Source organism: Leucoraja erinacea, chromosome 22 (genome assembly GCF_028641065.1).
Source record: "Leucoraja erinacea ecotype New England chromosome 22, Leri_hhj_1, whole genome shotgun sequence".
Classification (NCBI taxonomy): domain Eukaryota; kingdom Metazoa; phylum Chordata; class Chondrichthyes; order Rajiformes; family Rajidae; genus Leucoraja; species Leucoraja erinaceus.
The window spans coordinates 9530058-9547392 of NC_073398.1; the positions used below are offsets into that span (position 1 = coordinate 9530058).

The 17335-nt window shown below is 45.4% G+C and overlaps 1 protein-coding gene across 8 annotated transcripts in view; it reads left to right on the forward strand.

Annotated features, from left to right (window-relative positions):
- The window catches only part of eps8a (epidermal growth factor receptor pathway substrate 8a), a 145968-nt gene that overhangs the window by 75193 nt on the left and 53440 nt on the right, over positions 1 to 17335 (forward strand). For 6 of the 8 annotated variants that reach the window (XM_055652914.1, XM_055652918.1, XM_055652920.1 and 3 more), the window contains 2 exons: positions 7245 to 7324; positions 15296 to 15372. In XM_055652914.1, the coding sequence (XP_055508889.1) occupies positions 7263 to 7324; positions 15296 to 15372 (139 nt within the window). In that variant the 5' untranslated portion in view covers positions 7245 to 7262. The remainder of the gene's footprint in view (positions 1 to 7244; positions 7325 to 15295; positions 15373 to 17335) is intronic. The other 2 variants (XM_055652922.1, XM_055652919.1) reach the window with 1 other exon arrangement.

Consider the following 17335-nt stretch of genomic DNA (forward strand, 5'->3'; position numbering starts at 1 on the left):
GGTTTTAAAGGGCGACAGTCACTGACGCTCCGCAGCCTCTGAAAAAATCGCTAAGTGGGACAGTCAAGAGTAAAGAGTCAATTTAATTGTCATTTGGACCCCTAGAGGCCCAAACGAAATGCCGTTTCTGCAGCCATAAATTACACACAAATAGACCCAGAAACAACATAATTACAATTTTACATAAACATCCATCACATAGCTGTGATGGAAGGCCAAAAAAAAACTTATCTCTCCACTGCACTCTCCCCCCCCCCGATTCAGAGTCAAAGTCAAAGCCCCCGGCTGGCGATGGCGATGGCCCGCGGCCATTGAAGCCACGCCGGGTTAAGAAAATTCGCACACCGGGTCTTGGTGTTGGAGCCCCCGGTGTGCACTCGTAAAGTCCCGCGGCCGTTCCAGTGCACGATTTTGGTTCAGGAGCAATGGGCAAATCACCCCGCATTAGGGCTATAGAATTGCCGTTGCAGGTCCCCGAAAAGTGGTCTCTCTCCAGGGATCCGCGGGCTGGATTTATTCTTTCTAACCCGCAGATTTGTTTCCGATCGCAGCAGCATAGGCAGCAAGCAGTAGCGCTCCTCCACCGCTCCAACCGCCAGGACCGGCCAGCCCCGCGACATGGCGACGGTTCACAGCATCAGAGTCCCCGGTCCTCTTCCTGTTGGAGGCCGCTCCTCGTTGCGGCCTCAACGACAACGGAAACCCGACGAGAGAAAGGTCGGGTCTCCAGTGCAGGGAGAGATTTAAAAAAGTTTCCCCCCCCCTCCCACCCCACCCCCCCCCCCCCACACACAGAATTCCACAAAAAATAACAAAAACTACATTAAAACACAGACAGAAAATAATAAAAACGCGGACAGACTGCAGAGGCCGCTGCTGGCCAGAGCCGCGCCGCCTACAGGCCCTTTAAGGGAACAATATTCAATTTGCAACGGTGTCGAGCACCTGAGCCGGCTTCGCTTCCCCGCTCTTCCTTCGGTTCTCCCCGCTCCACTCTTCTTCCCCTTCTCCAACTTTGCGAAACTGTTGGTCACGAGTTGGCCCAGAGGCAGATCTCTGATGGTCCAAAAGGTCTCCAGTCAGGCACCACAGCTTTTGAAAAAATCGCTACAGTGCACATGTTGTTTAATGTACCAGTTGTACCAGTGCCACCCACCTGCTCCGGCACCTGGGTTTTCTTACCCACCACCCATTTTGAAGCAAGGCAAGGGGGCGGGGTTGGGAGGGGGGGGGGGGGGGGGGGGGGGGGGAGATGGGGGGGTGTTGTTCCCAAAGTCTGCATTTATCCCATAGTCAATGTTACTAAAACAGAGGATGTGGAGTAGACTTTGTACAGTACTATTAGTGGGATCTAGCTGTCACAGGCTGTGTTCACAAATAGGGGAATATGTGGGAGGGGGTGGAAAATGGGAGAAGGGAGGGAGGGGGGAGTGGAGAAAGGGGAGGAGTGGAGCGGGTAGGAGGAAGAGGGGGAAGGGAAGAAGGGGGGAGAGAGGGGAAGGGAGAAGGGGAGTGGAGAAGGAGGGATGGAGGGGGCAAGAAGGGGAGTGAAGGGGAGAGAGGAGTTCAGTCTACACTCACTGAATCCATCCCTGTGATAAATTGGAGACGGTGAGTTGGATCTGGAAGCAGACCAATACAAAATAAAACTGAATTAGTCAGACATCTTTTCATTTGCACAATTGAGTTTATTGTATTAATTTTAACATATTAATATTTAAAATCCATGCATTGAAGGAATAATATTTTACAGCCTATCTGTGGTCCCTAACCCTAACCCTAACTGGGCGTCACCCGCAGGACAGCATGCGTCAGCGTGTGACAGGGCGTAATTTTGCTGCATGTCATTGTGGTATACTGTATATCATGTCTTGAATGGTGAATATGTTTAGGTTGTGGCTTTATTTGAAGCAGAAATAATATGTGAATGCTTCATTGAGCATAATTCCGACTGGTAACTACGCACTTCGTCCGAGCACATTATCGCACGCGTCATGCAAACCGTCTTAAATTACCACCTAAAATGTCATTCGGCAACCTAGAAAAGCTGCCTACGTTGCCCGGCTGGCAACAGGGAAAAAAGTTGTGAGAGCCCTGACCAGGTGATGCTCTGCCAGACCTGTATTGCTGCCATCTTTAGCTTATACTTGTTGACTACTTTCATTTACATGACAATGCTGTGTCCCAAACATTATGGTGCCCTGAATTGGGTTCAGATTGGGTGATTGATTTGGCCACTCAAGAAATGACCATTTTTTAGCTTTGAAATACTCCTTTGTTGCTTTAGCAGTATGTTTGGGATCAGATCTATATCGGTGAGACCAAGCGGAGGTTGGGCGATCGTTTCGCCGAACACCTCCGCTCGGTCCGCAATAACCAATCTGACCTCCCGGTGGCTCAGCACTTCAACTCCCCCTCCCACTCCGTCTCCGACCTCTCTGTCCTGGGTCTCCTCCATGGCCACAGCGAGCAGCACCGGAAATTGGAGGAACAGCACCTCATATTCCGTTTGGGGAGTCTGCATCCCGGGGGCATGAACATCGAATTCTCCCAATTTTGTTAGTCCTTGCTGTCTCCTCCCCTTCCTCAACCCCCCTGCTGTCTCCTCCCATCCCCCAGCCTTCGGGCTCCTCCTGCTTTTCCCTTTCTTGTCCCCACCCACCCCCGCCCCCGATCAGTCTGAAGAAGGGTTTCGGCCCGAAACGTTGCCTATTTCCTTCGCTCCATAGATGCTGCTGCACCCGCTGAGTTTCTCCAGCTTTTTTGTGTAACCTGTTTGGGATCATTGTCTTGCTGTAGAATAAAGCGCCGGCCAATGAGGCATTCGTTTGAACTTGAGCAGACAGGATGTGTCTCTATACTTCAGAATTCATTATGCTACTACCATCAGCAGTTGTATCATCAATGAAGATAAGTGAGCCAGTACCTTCAGCAGCCATACTTGTCTAAGCCACAACACCCCCACCACCATGTTTCACAGATGAGGTGGTATGCTTTGGATCTTGGGCAGTTCCTTCTCTCCTCCTTTGCTCTTGCCATCACTCTGATATGTTAATTTTCATCTCATCTGTCCACAAGACCTTTTTCCAGAACTGTGATTGCTCTTTTAAGTACTTCTTCGCAAACTGTAACCTGACCATCCTATTTTTGCGGCTAACCAGTGGTTTACATCTTGCAGTGTAAGCCTCTGTATTTCTGTTCATGAAGTCTTCTGCGGCCAGTGGTCATTGACAAATCCATACCTGACTCGTGAAGAGTGTTTCTGATCTGTCTGACAGGTATTTGGGGATTTTTTTAATTATAGAGAGAATTCTTCTGTCATCAGCTGTGGGGGTTTTCCTCAGCCTGCCAGTCCCTTTGCGATTAGTAAGCTCACCTTTCCTCTTAGTGTCAGAGAGTCAGAGTCAGAGAGTCAGAGTCAATTTAATTGTCATTTGGACCCCTGGAGGTCCAAACGAAATGCCGTTTCTGCAGCCATACATTACACACAAATAGACCCCAGACACAACACAATTACATTTTACATAAACATCCATCACATAGCTGTGATGGAAGGCCAAAAAAACTTATCTCTCCACTGCACTCTCCCCCCCCCCCCCCGATGTCAGAGTCAAAGTCAAAGCCCCCGGCTGGCGATGGCGATTGTCCCGCGGCCATTGAAGCCACGCCGGGTGGTGCGAGGTCGCACACCAGGTCTTGATGTTGGAGCCCCCGGTGTGCGCTCGCAAAGTCCCGCGGCCATTCCAGCCGCGCGGGGCAGTGGTGTCAGGCCCCGCTCCAGGAGCTCTTCGACCCCGCAACTCGGGCGGGGGAAGTCGCCGTTGCAGGAGCCCCGAAAAGCGGTCTCCCTCCAGGGATCCGCGGGCTCCCAGTGCCGCAGTAGCAGCCTCCGCATCAGCAGCAGCAGCAGCAGCAGCAGCAGCGCTCCTCCACCGCTCCACCCGCGACGGCAACGGTGAGTCGGCACCAGAGTCCCCGGCTTCTTCCCGTTGGAGGCCGCTCCTCGTTGCGGCCTCAACGACACCTGAGACCCGACGAGAAAAGGTCGGGTCTCCAGTGCAGGGAGAGATTCAAAAGTTTTCCCCCCCCCCCTCCCACCCCACCCCCATCCCCTCCACACACACACACCCCAACATAAAATAACAAAAACTACATAAAAACACAGACAAAAAATAATAAAAACGCGGACAGGCTGCAGAGGCCACTGCTGGCCAGAGCCGCGCCGCCTACCGGATCATCCCATGCTGTAAAATAGTGATGTTCCAAGCAGTTAATTTCGGTAAGCCTAAGGTTTGGCTGATGTCTCTAACAGTTTTATTCTTGTTTCTCAGTGTCATAATGGTTTATTTGACTTTCATTGGCACAACTTTGGCCCTCATGTTGATAAACAGCAATAAAAGTGTCCAAAGGTGATGGGAAAACTGGAAAGAAGATTAGGTGCTCTTATACCTGCTTTAAGGAGGCAATTAAACACACCTGAGCAATTATAAATTGGTGAAGCCACGTGTCCCAAACATTATGGTGCTCTGAAATGGGGGGACTATGTATAAACACAGCTGTAATTTCTATATGGTGAATCCAAAATGTATAAAAATACCCTTGTCTGGCCCCCCCTTTTAATCCAGACAAAATCTCAACCCCCACCCCGGAGGTTCCCCTGAAAATATGGTGCCTAGACCGGGTGAGGCGGCCGATCTCTACATCATTGGGACTTTGGCTCTGATTGGTGGGTCGAATCTGCTCCACGCGGCCGACTTTGCAGGCCGGTATCTCGGCCCCCTGTGATTCCGGCAAAACGGATAATCCGGAAAGGCTCTGGAACCAAGAGTGCCGGAAAATCGGTGGTGGACCTGTACTTATTTTGAATGCAAGTCCTTTTTGCATGATATATGGTTTAGTGGAATACCAAAAGGTGCATTAAATATTGCCCAATCTTCAAGAACAGGAAAGAACAAGGTGCAAAGTAGAGGAATTGGTTGCTCGAACTTGGAGTAATGTAGTGGGGCCCAACCGTTTTCAAAGGAAGTTCGATATACAATCCTAATCACTTTTGAGGGCAATTCACATAAATCATATTAACCAGATATTGATATTTTAGATATTATTTAAAGTTCTGCAACTGGAATTTATTAACAAATTAGATTGTTCAGTTCAAAACCAAACAATAATAAACCATTGGTTACACAAAAAAGCTGGAGAAACTCAGCGGGTGCAGCAGCATCTATGGAGCGAAGGAAATAGGCAACGTTTCGGCCGAAACCCTTCTTCAGACTAAATTCAGACTTCAGGTTAAATCCCTCCCACCTATGTTCAAGACACCTCAGACACTCTCCGTCGTCTCCGCGCATTAATAAAACCACAGCCACAATAATAAACCATTGATGTTTCCTGATTTTAAATATTTGGAATTTTGATGTGATCTTACATGCCATTTTGAAATTATTTTAGCCATCTCAATGATGGAAGTTCAATGGTGATCCACAGAGCATAGAACAGAACAGTACAGTACAGCACAGGAAAAGGCCCTGTGGCCCACAAAGTCAGTGCCAAATGTGATGCCTGGACCATCGCTTATTTAACTGCACATAACCCATATCCTTCCATTCCCTGCATATCCATGTATCTATCCAAAAGTTTGTTAATGCCACTAACGTATCTACTTTAACCACCACCCTCAGCAATGTGTTCCAGTCACTCACCAGCCTCTGTGTGAAAAGAAATGCGCCCCGCACATCTCCTTTACTCTTTGCCCCACTCAGCTTATGCCCTCTAAAATTTTCTTTCCAACAAGGGGGAAAAAACATATTTTAGTTAATTTTAGTTTAGAGATTCTGACTGTATCCTATCAATGCCTCATAATTGTACATAAGGTCTGCCTACAATCTCTGGCTTTCCAGAGAAAAGAATCTGTGCAACCTCTCCCTGTAGTCAATACCCCCTAATCCAGGCATCATTCTGGTAAACAGCTACATGACATTAGAGCATTAGTATTTTTAATTATTAACTTAGTGGCATTCTGTCTCTTTCAATCGATTACTGTTTCCACCTATCACCTACCAGATTCTGCCACAACATGTCGCCTAGCCATGTTTTCCAGAGAAGCTGCCTGACTCACGGAGTTAATTCGGCACTTTGTCCTTTTGTGTTTTTTGTAAACCAGCGTCTGCAGTTCATTGGGTCTGTTTGTTTAATGGGCGGTTGTTAGATGTCATGAGAACAGTTGTATATAGGTTGTCTGGTATTGATGCGTGGCATCTTGTGGAAGGAAACTGATCTGACGAGGAGGACTCATCCTCCATGTCCATGTGGGTATATTGGAGGCTGTGGAATAGGCTAGAGAAGTTAGTCTTTCGGGTTTGGCGGGGGCCAATGTTGTGGATCAATATTTCTAATGTGCTTCTTAGCACCATATTATATGAATAATTGCCCTGTGGCTATTCTGCATGGATAGGCATGCCTGAATTAGTATGAAGTGCTGTCAAAATTTCTCTCTCTTTACCGCACCCTCCCACTCCTCCATGTCACCCATTATATGAGCACCTGCATATATAGTTCATAATTTTAAAATGATCTTTGTCACACCATGAGTTCTGTTTTGCACTTCAACAAATGAGTTCACAGCTCATGGGATCGCATGTTGATGCAGTGGTAGAGTTGCTGCCTTACAGCGCCAGAGACCCGGGTTCGATTCTGACGACGGGTGCTGTCCGTACGGAGTTTGTACGTTCTCCCTGTGACCTACCTGGGTTTTCTCTGGGTGCTCCGGTTTCCTCCCATACTCCAAGGACGTACATGTTTGTAGGTTAATTGGCTTTGGTAAAAAAGTGATAAATTGTCCCTAATGTGCAGGATAGTGTTAATGTACAGGGATTGCGAGGACCCGGTGGGCCGAAGGTCCTGTTTCCGCGCTGTATCTAAAAAAACCATTAAAAAAAAAACTCCAGTTCGCATCACGTGAAAACCTATTGAAGTAAATTTGTTGACTCTTATTGTCCTGGAATCATTAGAATCCATTCTCAATAGATTGCTCTTCAAAATGGTGGCAGCAAGATTCTGTTTACTGTTTCTCATAGAACAATCTTTTTCAATATTTAACAACTTTTAGGTCTATAGTATTTAATCCACTTTCACGTGTGAAATAAGTTGATTGGTAGAAGGACATAAAATGTTACACTTACAGTATAATGCAAGTAGCACTCCATCCAATACACAAAGACATTATTGCTGCTTATTTCAAATTACAGTTTTGAGACGAACGAAAAATGAATGGACATCTTTCAAGCTACCATCAAGAAGGATTTGGATCCAGCTCTTTTCCAATGAAGTATGTTTGGCATGTTTTCAAGTTTGAATTTTGTTAAAGCTTAGAAGATGATGATTCTAATAACCTAATTATACTAAAATAGCAGTGTATGTGCACTAACACTTTAGTTTTCATTACGTTCCATCAAAAATAATTCACTGCACCTGCAGCTTATATGGCTTTATTGCTCTACCTTCTATTTTTTATGGTCATAACCTTTCTACTGTTGAGTTCAATATATTTACGTAGTTACTTTGAATTTACGCTATATCATTCCCTTACACCATTACAGATATGGAATTGGGTTGTTTTCTCTTGCCTTTTTACTTGCGTCTGCAGACCTATCTACCCATCAGAGAGTGGTGAATCTCTGGAACTCTCTGCCACAGAGGGTAGTTGAGGCCAGTTCATTGGCTATATTTAAGAGGGAGTTAGATGTGGCCCTTGGGCTAAGGGGATCAGGGGGTATGGAGAAAAGGCAGGTACGGGACACTGAGTTAGATGATCAGCCATGATCATATTGAATGGCGGTGCAGGCTCGAAGGGCCGAATGGCTTACTCCTGCACCTAATTTCTATGTTTCTATGTTTCTACCCACCTGAAGTATTTGTTAACTTATTTCTCCACACCACCATTCTTACTTTCTTCTCCTCAGTTATCAGACTTCCGAACTGTCCTTCCATAAGCTTGGGTACAGTCGGAGTGGCGGCGCGGCTCTGGCTGCAGCGGCTTACCGGCGGTCTCGTTGTTTTGTGTTTTTTATGTTGTTTATTTTGTTTGGTTAGTCTAGTTTTTTGGTTTTAGCTTGTGTTTTGGGGGGGGGGGGGGTTGAACGGGGTTTGCGGTCTCTCCCTGCGGGGGAATACGACCTTTTTGTCGTATTCCCCTTCTCTGCCTCCGTCTGTGCTGAGGCCTAATGGAGCTGACGACCTCGAGGCTCCGGAGGCAGAGCACCGTCAGGACTCGTCCTGAGCTCGCTCCCGTGAGGGTGGTCCGGCTCAGGGCTGGAAGAGGTTGGGACGCTCCCGTGAGGACGGCCAGCCCGAGGGTGGAACGAGGCTCCCGTCGGAGCGGCCGAGCTCGGGAAGGTGCGGCGCTGGCAGCCCGAGGGAGGTTTGGCGCCCAAGTCGGGGCAGCCCAGCCCGGGGAGGAAGCGACGCCCAAGTCGGGGCGGCCCGGCCCGGGGGAGAAGTGACGCCCAAGTCGGGGCGGCCCGGTCCGGGGGGAGAAGCGACGTCCAAGTCGGGGGGGCCCGGTCCGGGGGGGAAGCGACGCCCAAGTCGGGGCGGCCCGGTCCAGGGGAGGTTCGGCGCCCAAGTCGGGGCGGCCCAGCCCGAGGCTGAAGACGGCTCAGTACTCACGTGAGGGTGGCTGGGACGGTATTCTGGCGGTGGTGGCTTGAGTCCGGGGTTCGGCCGCGGGCCAGCGGCTGCGTCTACAGGACTGCTGGGCGGCAGCTTCAACCACCCCGGGCCGCGGTGTTTGAGCCGTGGGACTGTTCTTAACTTTGCCCGGAGAGGGGGGGGGGGTCGCCCCAGCGCAGAGGGAGACGAGGAGGGAAGAGACTGCAGACCAAAGACTTTTGCCTCCATCACAGTGAGGAGATGCTGGGTGGACTCACTGTGGTGGATGTTAATATGTGTTTATTGTTGTGTTGTTTTATTGTATGGTATTATATGTATGACTGCTGCAATTTTGTTCAGACTTCGGTCTGAATGACAATAAAAGGCTATCTATCTATCTATCTATCAGTCCGATGCTCCTCTACCTTACTAGGGACATTGAACTATTTCTCTGGAACCTTGAGAACTGTTACACATCAATGCTAGGCACTTTTCTGCACTCCGTATCTTTGCCTTCACTCTACCTATTGTACTTGAGAATTGGCCTGGTTGTATTCATTGTTTTATCAGACTTGACTGGGTAGCATACAAATCAAAGCTTTTCACTGTACCTTGGTATACCTGCCAAAAATAAACCTAAACCTAAATCCACCTCTTTATACCTCTCCTCTTTCCCAAATAGAGTAAATAGTGTTTATACCTTGGAAAATAACATCAGTACATTGCTAACAATTTTAGACTGTTTTGTTAAATGATTTTTTAAAGCACAGTTGTTTGTTGATTCAATTTGGTACAAGAATGTTTGGGTAAGTGATCACCAAGGCGAAATGTCCAAATTATAGTTAGAGCTTGGATGTTTTCCAAAAGCAATAGTGATGACCAAGCTCTATGTATAATTTGGCACGACAATACTTTGAATTTGTTTATTGTCCACAATGGTGTGGTGTGGTGGGAGAGAACTACTTATTCCGTTGCCACTGCAGTGTGTGTCAGTTGTTTACTCAACCTGAGGAATGAGAATTTGTTTGATAAATATATGAAATTATTTATAGGGTCCTACAGCGCGGAAACAGGCCACTTAGCCCAACTCGTCCATGCCAACCACGATGTTCCATCAAACCTAATATATACAAATATTTTCTCAAGGAAACATTTAAAATGAAGTAAAGAAATGAATCATAAACACAAAGAAACCGAGGATGCTGGTTTACAACTAAAAGACACAAACTCAGTGGGACAGGCAGTATCTTAGGAGAATATGGATAGGCGACATTTAGTTTAGTTTTTTATTTTAGAGATACAGCGCGGAACGGGCACTTCGGCCCACCGAGTCTGCACCGACCAGTGATACCCGCACACTAACACAATCCTACACACACGAGGGCCAATTTACATTTATACCAAGCCAATTAGCCTACAAACCTGTATGTCTTTGGAGTGTGGGAGGAAACCGGAGCACCTGGAGAAAACCCATTCAGGCCATGGGGAGAACGTACAAACTCCATACATACATACATACAAGCACCCATAGCCAGGATCGACCCCGGGTCTCTGGCGCTGTAAGGCAGCAACTCTATCGCTGCGCAACCTATCCAGGTTCCCCAGAGATGCTGTCTAGTTTATTTATTTAAAATAAATGAATCCATCTTTACCTGTGCAGACCAACTGGCTGGAGTTTTTGCGGACGTTTTCAACCTCTCACTTCTGACACAAGACATGCCTCAATGACTATCGACCAATGGCACTAACGTCTGTGGTGATGAAGTGCTTTGAGAGGTTGGTTATGGTGCATATCAACTACTACCTCGACCCTCGACCCACTACAGTTCGCCTACCGCCACAACAGGTCAACGGATGATGCAATCTCACTGGCTCTCCACTCTGCATTGGACCACTTGGACAATAAAAACATTTACGTCAGGCTGTTGTTTATAGACTACAGCTCGGCGTTCAATACCATCTCTGCACATCCCTCTGCAATTGGATCTTCGACTTCCTCATCCACAGACCACAGTCTGTTCGAATTGGCAGAAATACTTCATCCTCAGTAACAATCAACACGGGAGCACCTCAAGGCTGTGTGCTCAGCCCCCTGCTTTACTCATTCTATACCTATGACTGTGTAGCCGGACATAGTGTGAACTCCATCATCGTTCGATGACGACACCACTGTTGTTGGACGAATTACAGATGGTGATGAGTCAGAGTATAGAAGTGAGATCGACCGATTGACCAAATGGTGCCAGCGCAACAACCTGGCTCACAACAGTAAAACCAAGAAACTGATTGTGGACTTTAGACGGGGAAGGATGAGGACCCACAATCCTGTTTATATCAATGGGTCGATGGTGGAGAGGGTCAAATTCCTGGTGCAATTGTGGTGCAACTGATGCAATTATGAAGAAGGCACATCTGCGCTTTCTTTATAATTTGAGATTCGGTATGTCAAAGAGGATTCTCTTGAACTTCTACAGGTGCACAGTAGAGAGCATACTGACTGGTTGCGTCGTGGCCTGGTTCGGCAACTTGAACGTCCAGGAGCGGACCATTGGCATTGGTAAGAAGGTACAGGAGCCTGAAAACTGTAACGTCCAGGTTCAGGAACAGCTTCATCCCTACAGCCATCAGGCTATTAAACACGACAGCCAGTGAGCTCTGAACTACAACAGATAATTATTATTGCACGATATCTGTTTATTTATTGAGTATGTGTGCATGTGTTTATATACACACTGAACTTTATTTCTCCCATTATGTATTATGTTTACATATTCTGTTGTGCTGCAGTAAGCAAGAATTTCATTGTCCTAACTGGGACATATGACAATAAAACACTCTTGACTCTTGTTGTAGCATTGTATTTGGGGACCTGATTGTCGTGTGTTTGATAACATTTGTCTGCTTTCAACAGGGAGCACAGATACTGTTTGAATGCATGATTGTTTTGCTGAGGAATGTTCTTCCATAACACACCACTTAGAATGGATTATCTGATTGTCATCTCGTTGCCTTTGAGGAGACCTTACCAAGTGCAAATTGACTGTTGTGATTCCTGCATTATTGGCAATGTCAACACTTAAAAGCATCTAATTAGGGAAATTTGGGCTGACATGATTTTGGCAAAGTTGTAACCAATACAAGAGACTTTTCAATTCTTAATCGCAAGTGCCTTGCACATATCTCAAGGTCAAACTATCAATCATGTCCAGTTTGGGCATCAAAGTTGCACGGCTGCAAGAGTTGCTGCCCCACAGCTCTAGTGAACTAGGTTCAATCTCGACCTCGGCTGTTGCCTGTGTGAAGTTTGCACGTTCTCCCTGTGCCTCCTCTAGTTATCTCCCACAAAACGTAATGTTCGGCAGATAAATTGATCACCTGTAAATTGCTCCCATTGACTAAGTGAGTGGAATAATCTGCGGGTGTTGATAGGAATGTGAGAAGGATAAAATGCGTTGAATGTAGGATTGGTTTCTGTGGATGCTTTCTGGACAATGTGAGTCAAATAGCTTTTTCCATGCAGGATGTCTCTGACAATCTATTTTCTGGACTTGAAGCCAACCTATGCAGTAGGTATGCAGTCACTGAAGGTCAAAACCTCCTTTAACTTTGTGTTGCTCGATACTCTCGCTTCTTTGTCCCCTCCCACATTTTTATTTTGAGGAGTCAACTCTTAGCTTTGCTTTGGGATGGGTTGAAGGGAAACTCATCCCTTCTATTGGTAATTCTGTTGATATCACTTTGTTGTCCAAAACTTATTTTCATTTTCTCTTTGTTGGAATGAACAGAAACTATTCTGTTTTGGAAAAGACTGTAGGTATAATGCAAATAAATGTGTAATATGGGCAGATTTTTGTTTGTATTTTAAATTGCAGTCAGAGTTGGTCCAAAAATGTCCTCGTTATTACACATGGGGGAAATGTTCCATGGTAAGAAAGTCAACTCTGCATTGTTTAGCTCTAAATTATCTTAAACCTGCACAGCAGTTTCTAGCTCTTAAAATGTTGTGGCTTTAATAAATGTAACACATGGATTTTAAGTTTCCTAATAGTTTAACTTGGCATTATGTTCAGCACAGACATGGTGTGCTGGAGGGCCTGCACCAGTGCTGCACTGTTCTATTTCGGCATTTTGTAACTGGACTAAAGATTCGGATCAATTTAGGTATCTTGCATGGCAATAAAAAAATAATCTATGCAGAGTTAACCTTTGGTGCAACATTATTTGTTCAGTGTCAATTAAAATGTTGGCGCATTGTTCTTGAACTGTAATTCTAGGACTCAGCTGTTTCTGGGCTAGATTATGCATTTTTTTGTATCTGCCGGTAATTGTCCATTGTTCAAACATGTCCCTTTTTGCAGGAGGATTAATATTGACATTGTTAACTCCAATTTATGTTCTTAGTTTAGTCCACAGATTATGAGGGGAGCACAATCCAATTAGGTTCCTTGTTTACATGTGCACTTCCACTTTTTCAATTAGATTATTATGTTTAAATTGGTTGAGAGATCTTGTATGGAAACGAGCCTTTCAGGCAAATGCGTTCACTCCCACCATCGATTACTCGTTCACACTAGTTCTATGTTATCCCACTTCTTCATTCACTCCTTACACACCAGGGGCAATTTACAGTGGGCCAATTAACCTACAAACCCGTACGTCTTTGGGGATGTGGGAGGAGACTGGAGCACCCGGAGGAAACCCACGCGATATCAGGGAGAATATGCAAACTCCACACAGACAGCACCCATGATCAGGATCAAACCCAAGTCTCTGGCGCTGTGAGGCAGCGGCTCCACCAGCTGCGCTACTGTGCCGCCTTTTCCTTCCCACACAAGTGGTCTATTATTCTTCAAAATATTTGTACGTCACTTTATCAGGTTCTTCTGACCATGAACTTTTTAAAATTTAATGATGACAAGACAGAGGTAATGATCTTTGGTGGCACCTCTGGGGCCCCCCCTGTTGATCTAGGCTCTTTGTCTGCATATCTCAAACCTAACATCACGAACCTGGGGATTAAAGTGGACCCTGAGCTTAGATTTGACTGTCAGGTAAGGGCTGTTGTTAAATCTGGTTTTTTCCATCTGAGGCAGCTGGCAAAAATAAAGCCGATTTTGTCAAGGAAGCACTTTGAGACGGTAATCCATGCCTTTGTTACCACCCGGCTGGATTACTGCAATGCACTGTATCTGGGGGTTAGTCGGTCCTCCATCGCCCGTCTCCAGATGGTACAGAATGCAGCTGTTCGTCTCTTGACAGGCACACGAAAGCATGATCATGTTTCTCACCTTTTGGCCTCTCTCCACTGGCTGCCTATTCAGTATAGGATTCGTTTTAAAATTATTTTATTTACTTTTAAATCCCTAAGTGGTCTTGCCCCGTCCTACCTATCTGAGCTTCTTCACCCTTATTCGCCCTCCCGCTCTCTCAGGTCAGATGATCAGCTGCTCCTGATTGAGCCAAAGACTAAGCGGAAGCTCAGAGGGGACCGTGCCTTTGCTGTGTCGGCTCCGAGATTGTGGAATTAATTGCCTCTGCACGTTAAACAGGCCCCTTCTCTAGCTGTTTTTAAATCACTCCTGAAGACATATCTATTCTCCATGGCCTTTGTAGACCAGTGAGGTGTCGAATTGTTTATTAACTTTATTTGCTTGGTTTTGCTGCGTTGTTTGTACTTGTGTTTTATGTTTTTTAATTTATTGTTTGGATTTTTGTATGTAATTTATGCGCCTCGTGTTAGTTGTATGTTCTGTTGTTCTGCCTGTTTTATGATGTCTTGCTTGTTTTCTTTTTTCTGTACAGCACTTTGGTCAGCTTTGGTTGTTTTTAAGGTGCTTAACAAATAAAGTTATTATTATTATTATTATGGCTCACATTGCAGCCTATTTGCAAAACTAAGTTGATCTTGTGTAAGATTGGGCAACTAGTTATGATTCTAGTAACCAAGGTTTTAGAATTCTCTCCAATTTCCCCCAAGCATGCTCATGTATGAGGAATATATGTTATAGATTAACCATTACCAAATAATGAGACCAACTATGTTAATAATAATTAGTCATTTAATTTATCCACTAACTTCAAATTGGGTGTTAGGTGTGGTGATGGAACTTGCCCACTGGTTTTATGCTAAATTTATAAGACAATGATCAGATATTGGCTCCTCTCCCTGTTATTATGTTTTTGACTTTTAAGATTGAATTCTATTATAAGAATGCAGCACAGTGACACAGCTGGTGGAGCTGCTGCCTCACAGCGGCAGAGACTGGGGTTTGATTCTGACCTCGGGTGCTGTCTATGTGGGTGTTGCACGTTATCCCTGAGACAGGGTGGATTTCCCCCGGGTTGCCACGGTTTCCCCCCACATCCCAAAGACGGGCAGGTTTGCAGGTTAATTAGCCTCTGTAAGTTGCCCCCAGTGTGTCAGGAGTGATTGCGAAAGTGGGATATTATAGAACTAGTGTGAATGGGTGATCGATGCTTGGCGTGGACTGGGTGGGCTGAAGGGCCTATTTCGTGTTGTATCTCTTAAAAGAATACAGCAAAAGTATGTTTGATATAAATTTTAAGTTTATTCTTTGAATTTTTTTAACTTTTGTGGAAAGTAGAAAATAATATAATCTCAGTTTGAATATTCTGATTCTTTTTATAGTGGTTATGGTTCTCAAGCACTGACCCAACCAGCGATGGACAACACTACAACAAAGACAAGTGGAAAAGCTTTATATGGTGAGTTATGTATGACATCTTTTGCTAATGTTGCTTTGTACATTGAAGATAGATACAAGATGCTGGAGTAACTCAGCGGGACAGGCAGCATCTCTGGAGAGAAGGAATGGGTGACGTTTCGGGTCAAGACCCTTCTTCAGACTGAGAGGCAGGGGAGAGAGTAACTTGAGATCTGGAAGGATGCAAATAACATATAAGGCGTGAAAAGAACAGATCAAAGCAGATTAAGGAAATGTACAATGGTCCATTGTTGAATGAAGGGAAAGTGACAACAAGGCATATAAATAGTAAAGTTATTCAGGAGGACAGTCAACTAGGATGGGGGAGGGAAAGGGAGAGAGAGTGAAAGCAAGGGTTACTTGGAAGTTAGTGAAATCAAGAGTCATACCGCTGGGATGTAAGCTGCCCAAGCGAAATATGAGGTGCTGTTCCATCCATTATTGTTGTGCAAGTATATTTTTATTTTTGGAATTTTATTTTCTCCATAGTCACCGCCATGCTCATTTCCATTTGCAGTTGATTTGAATAATAGAGTGCCAGGGTATTTTTGGATTTGTGTTTTGTAATTTGATAGAGCAGCAGACGAACGTCGGTGAGGCTACAGAAAGCAATTGGCTTGAGATATTTAACATTCAATATTTTTGACCAAGTTGAAATGTTTAACTGACAATGGCTGACAGAGGAATGTAGGTGCCTGGAACCAGGGGGAGTAGGTAAGGTGTTCAAGAAGGAACTGCAGATGCTGGAAGATCGAAGGTACACAAAATTGCTGGAGAAACTCAGCGGGTGCAGCAGCATCTATGGAGTGAAGGAAATAGGCGACGTTTCGGGCCGAAACCCTTCTTCAGACTGATGGGGGGTGGGGGGGGAGAAGGAAGGAAAAAGCGAGCAGGTAAGGTTCCTGCGTATTACCACAACCCAACAGACTGTGGGCGGTAGAATTAACAGCATGGAATTCACTAAATAGGGTGACGCTTGTGAAATCAGATACATAGAGAGAAAGAAACATTATTGGATGGGGAGAGGAAAGTGAGAAAACAATTTTACAAGAAATTCAATACAAAATGTTGTGAGATTTGAGACTTGCTATTGTTAATTTTCAGTGCCAGCAAAGTAGATTGCAGTAATTAACCATTACTTGTTATGAATCTGAGGTTAGTTTGTATGGATTGGGTAAATATAGTAATTTGGTACCGTTCAGTATATATCTGCTATATAGTAGATAGTGTAGGAAGGAACTGCAGATGCTAGTTTAAACCGAAGATAGACACAAAATGCTGGTATAACTCAGCGGAACAGACAGCATCCCTGGATAGAAGTAATGGGTGACATTTCGGGTCTGAAGAAGGGTCTTGACCAGAAAAGTTACCCATTCCTTCTATCATGAATTACTCCAGCTTTTTGTGTCTATCTTCCATAGAGTAGATAGTGTTGCCATTCCACTAGTGGAGTGGAACAAATTGGGCATTTTGTTCTGCATTTGACTGTACATGCGACTCATCTGAAGCTGAAGTAGAAATTCAACATTGAGTGATATAAATACTTTTATCTGACAATACGATCTGGATGTTTGTTACTCATTCCGGCTTATTTGCCTGTCCTCCATTTCCTTTCTATCCCCCTCTCACTCTCCCCATCCCCGTCTATTTTCACTCATATCGCTCCTTCTGGCGTTACATTTTACTTCTCTCCTTATCTAACACCGTTTTGTCTCCTTTTCACCTCCAGCCTTTGTCACTTACTTCACCCATCTGGTAATCAAATCCCCTTACACCTATATCCAGGTTTTGTCCCGCTCCCACCTCCTATTTCCAGTTCTCCCCCCCCCCACTCCATCAATCTGAAGGTCTTGACCCGAATTGTTGTCTGTCCATTCCCTCCGCAGATGCTACCTGACCTGCTGAGTTCCTGCAGCACTTTGTATTTTGCTCCAGATCTGATTCCAGCATCTGCAGTCTCTTAT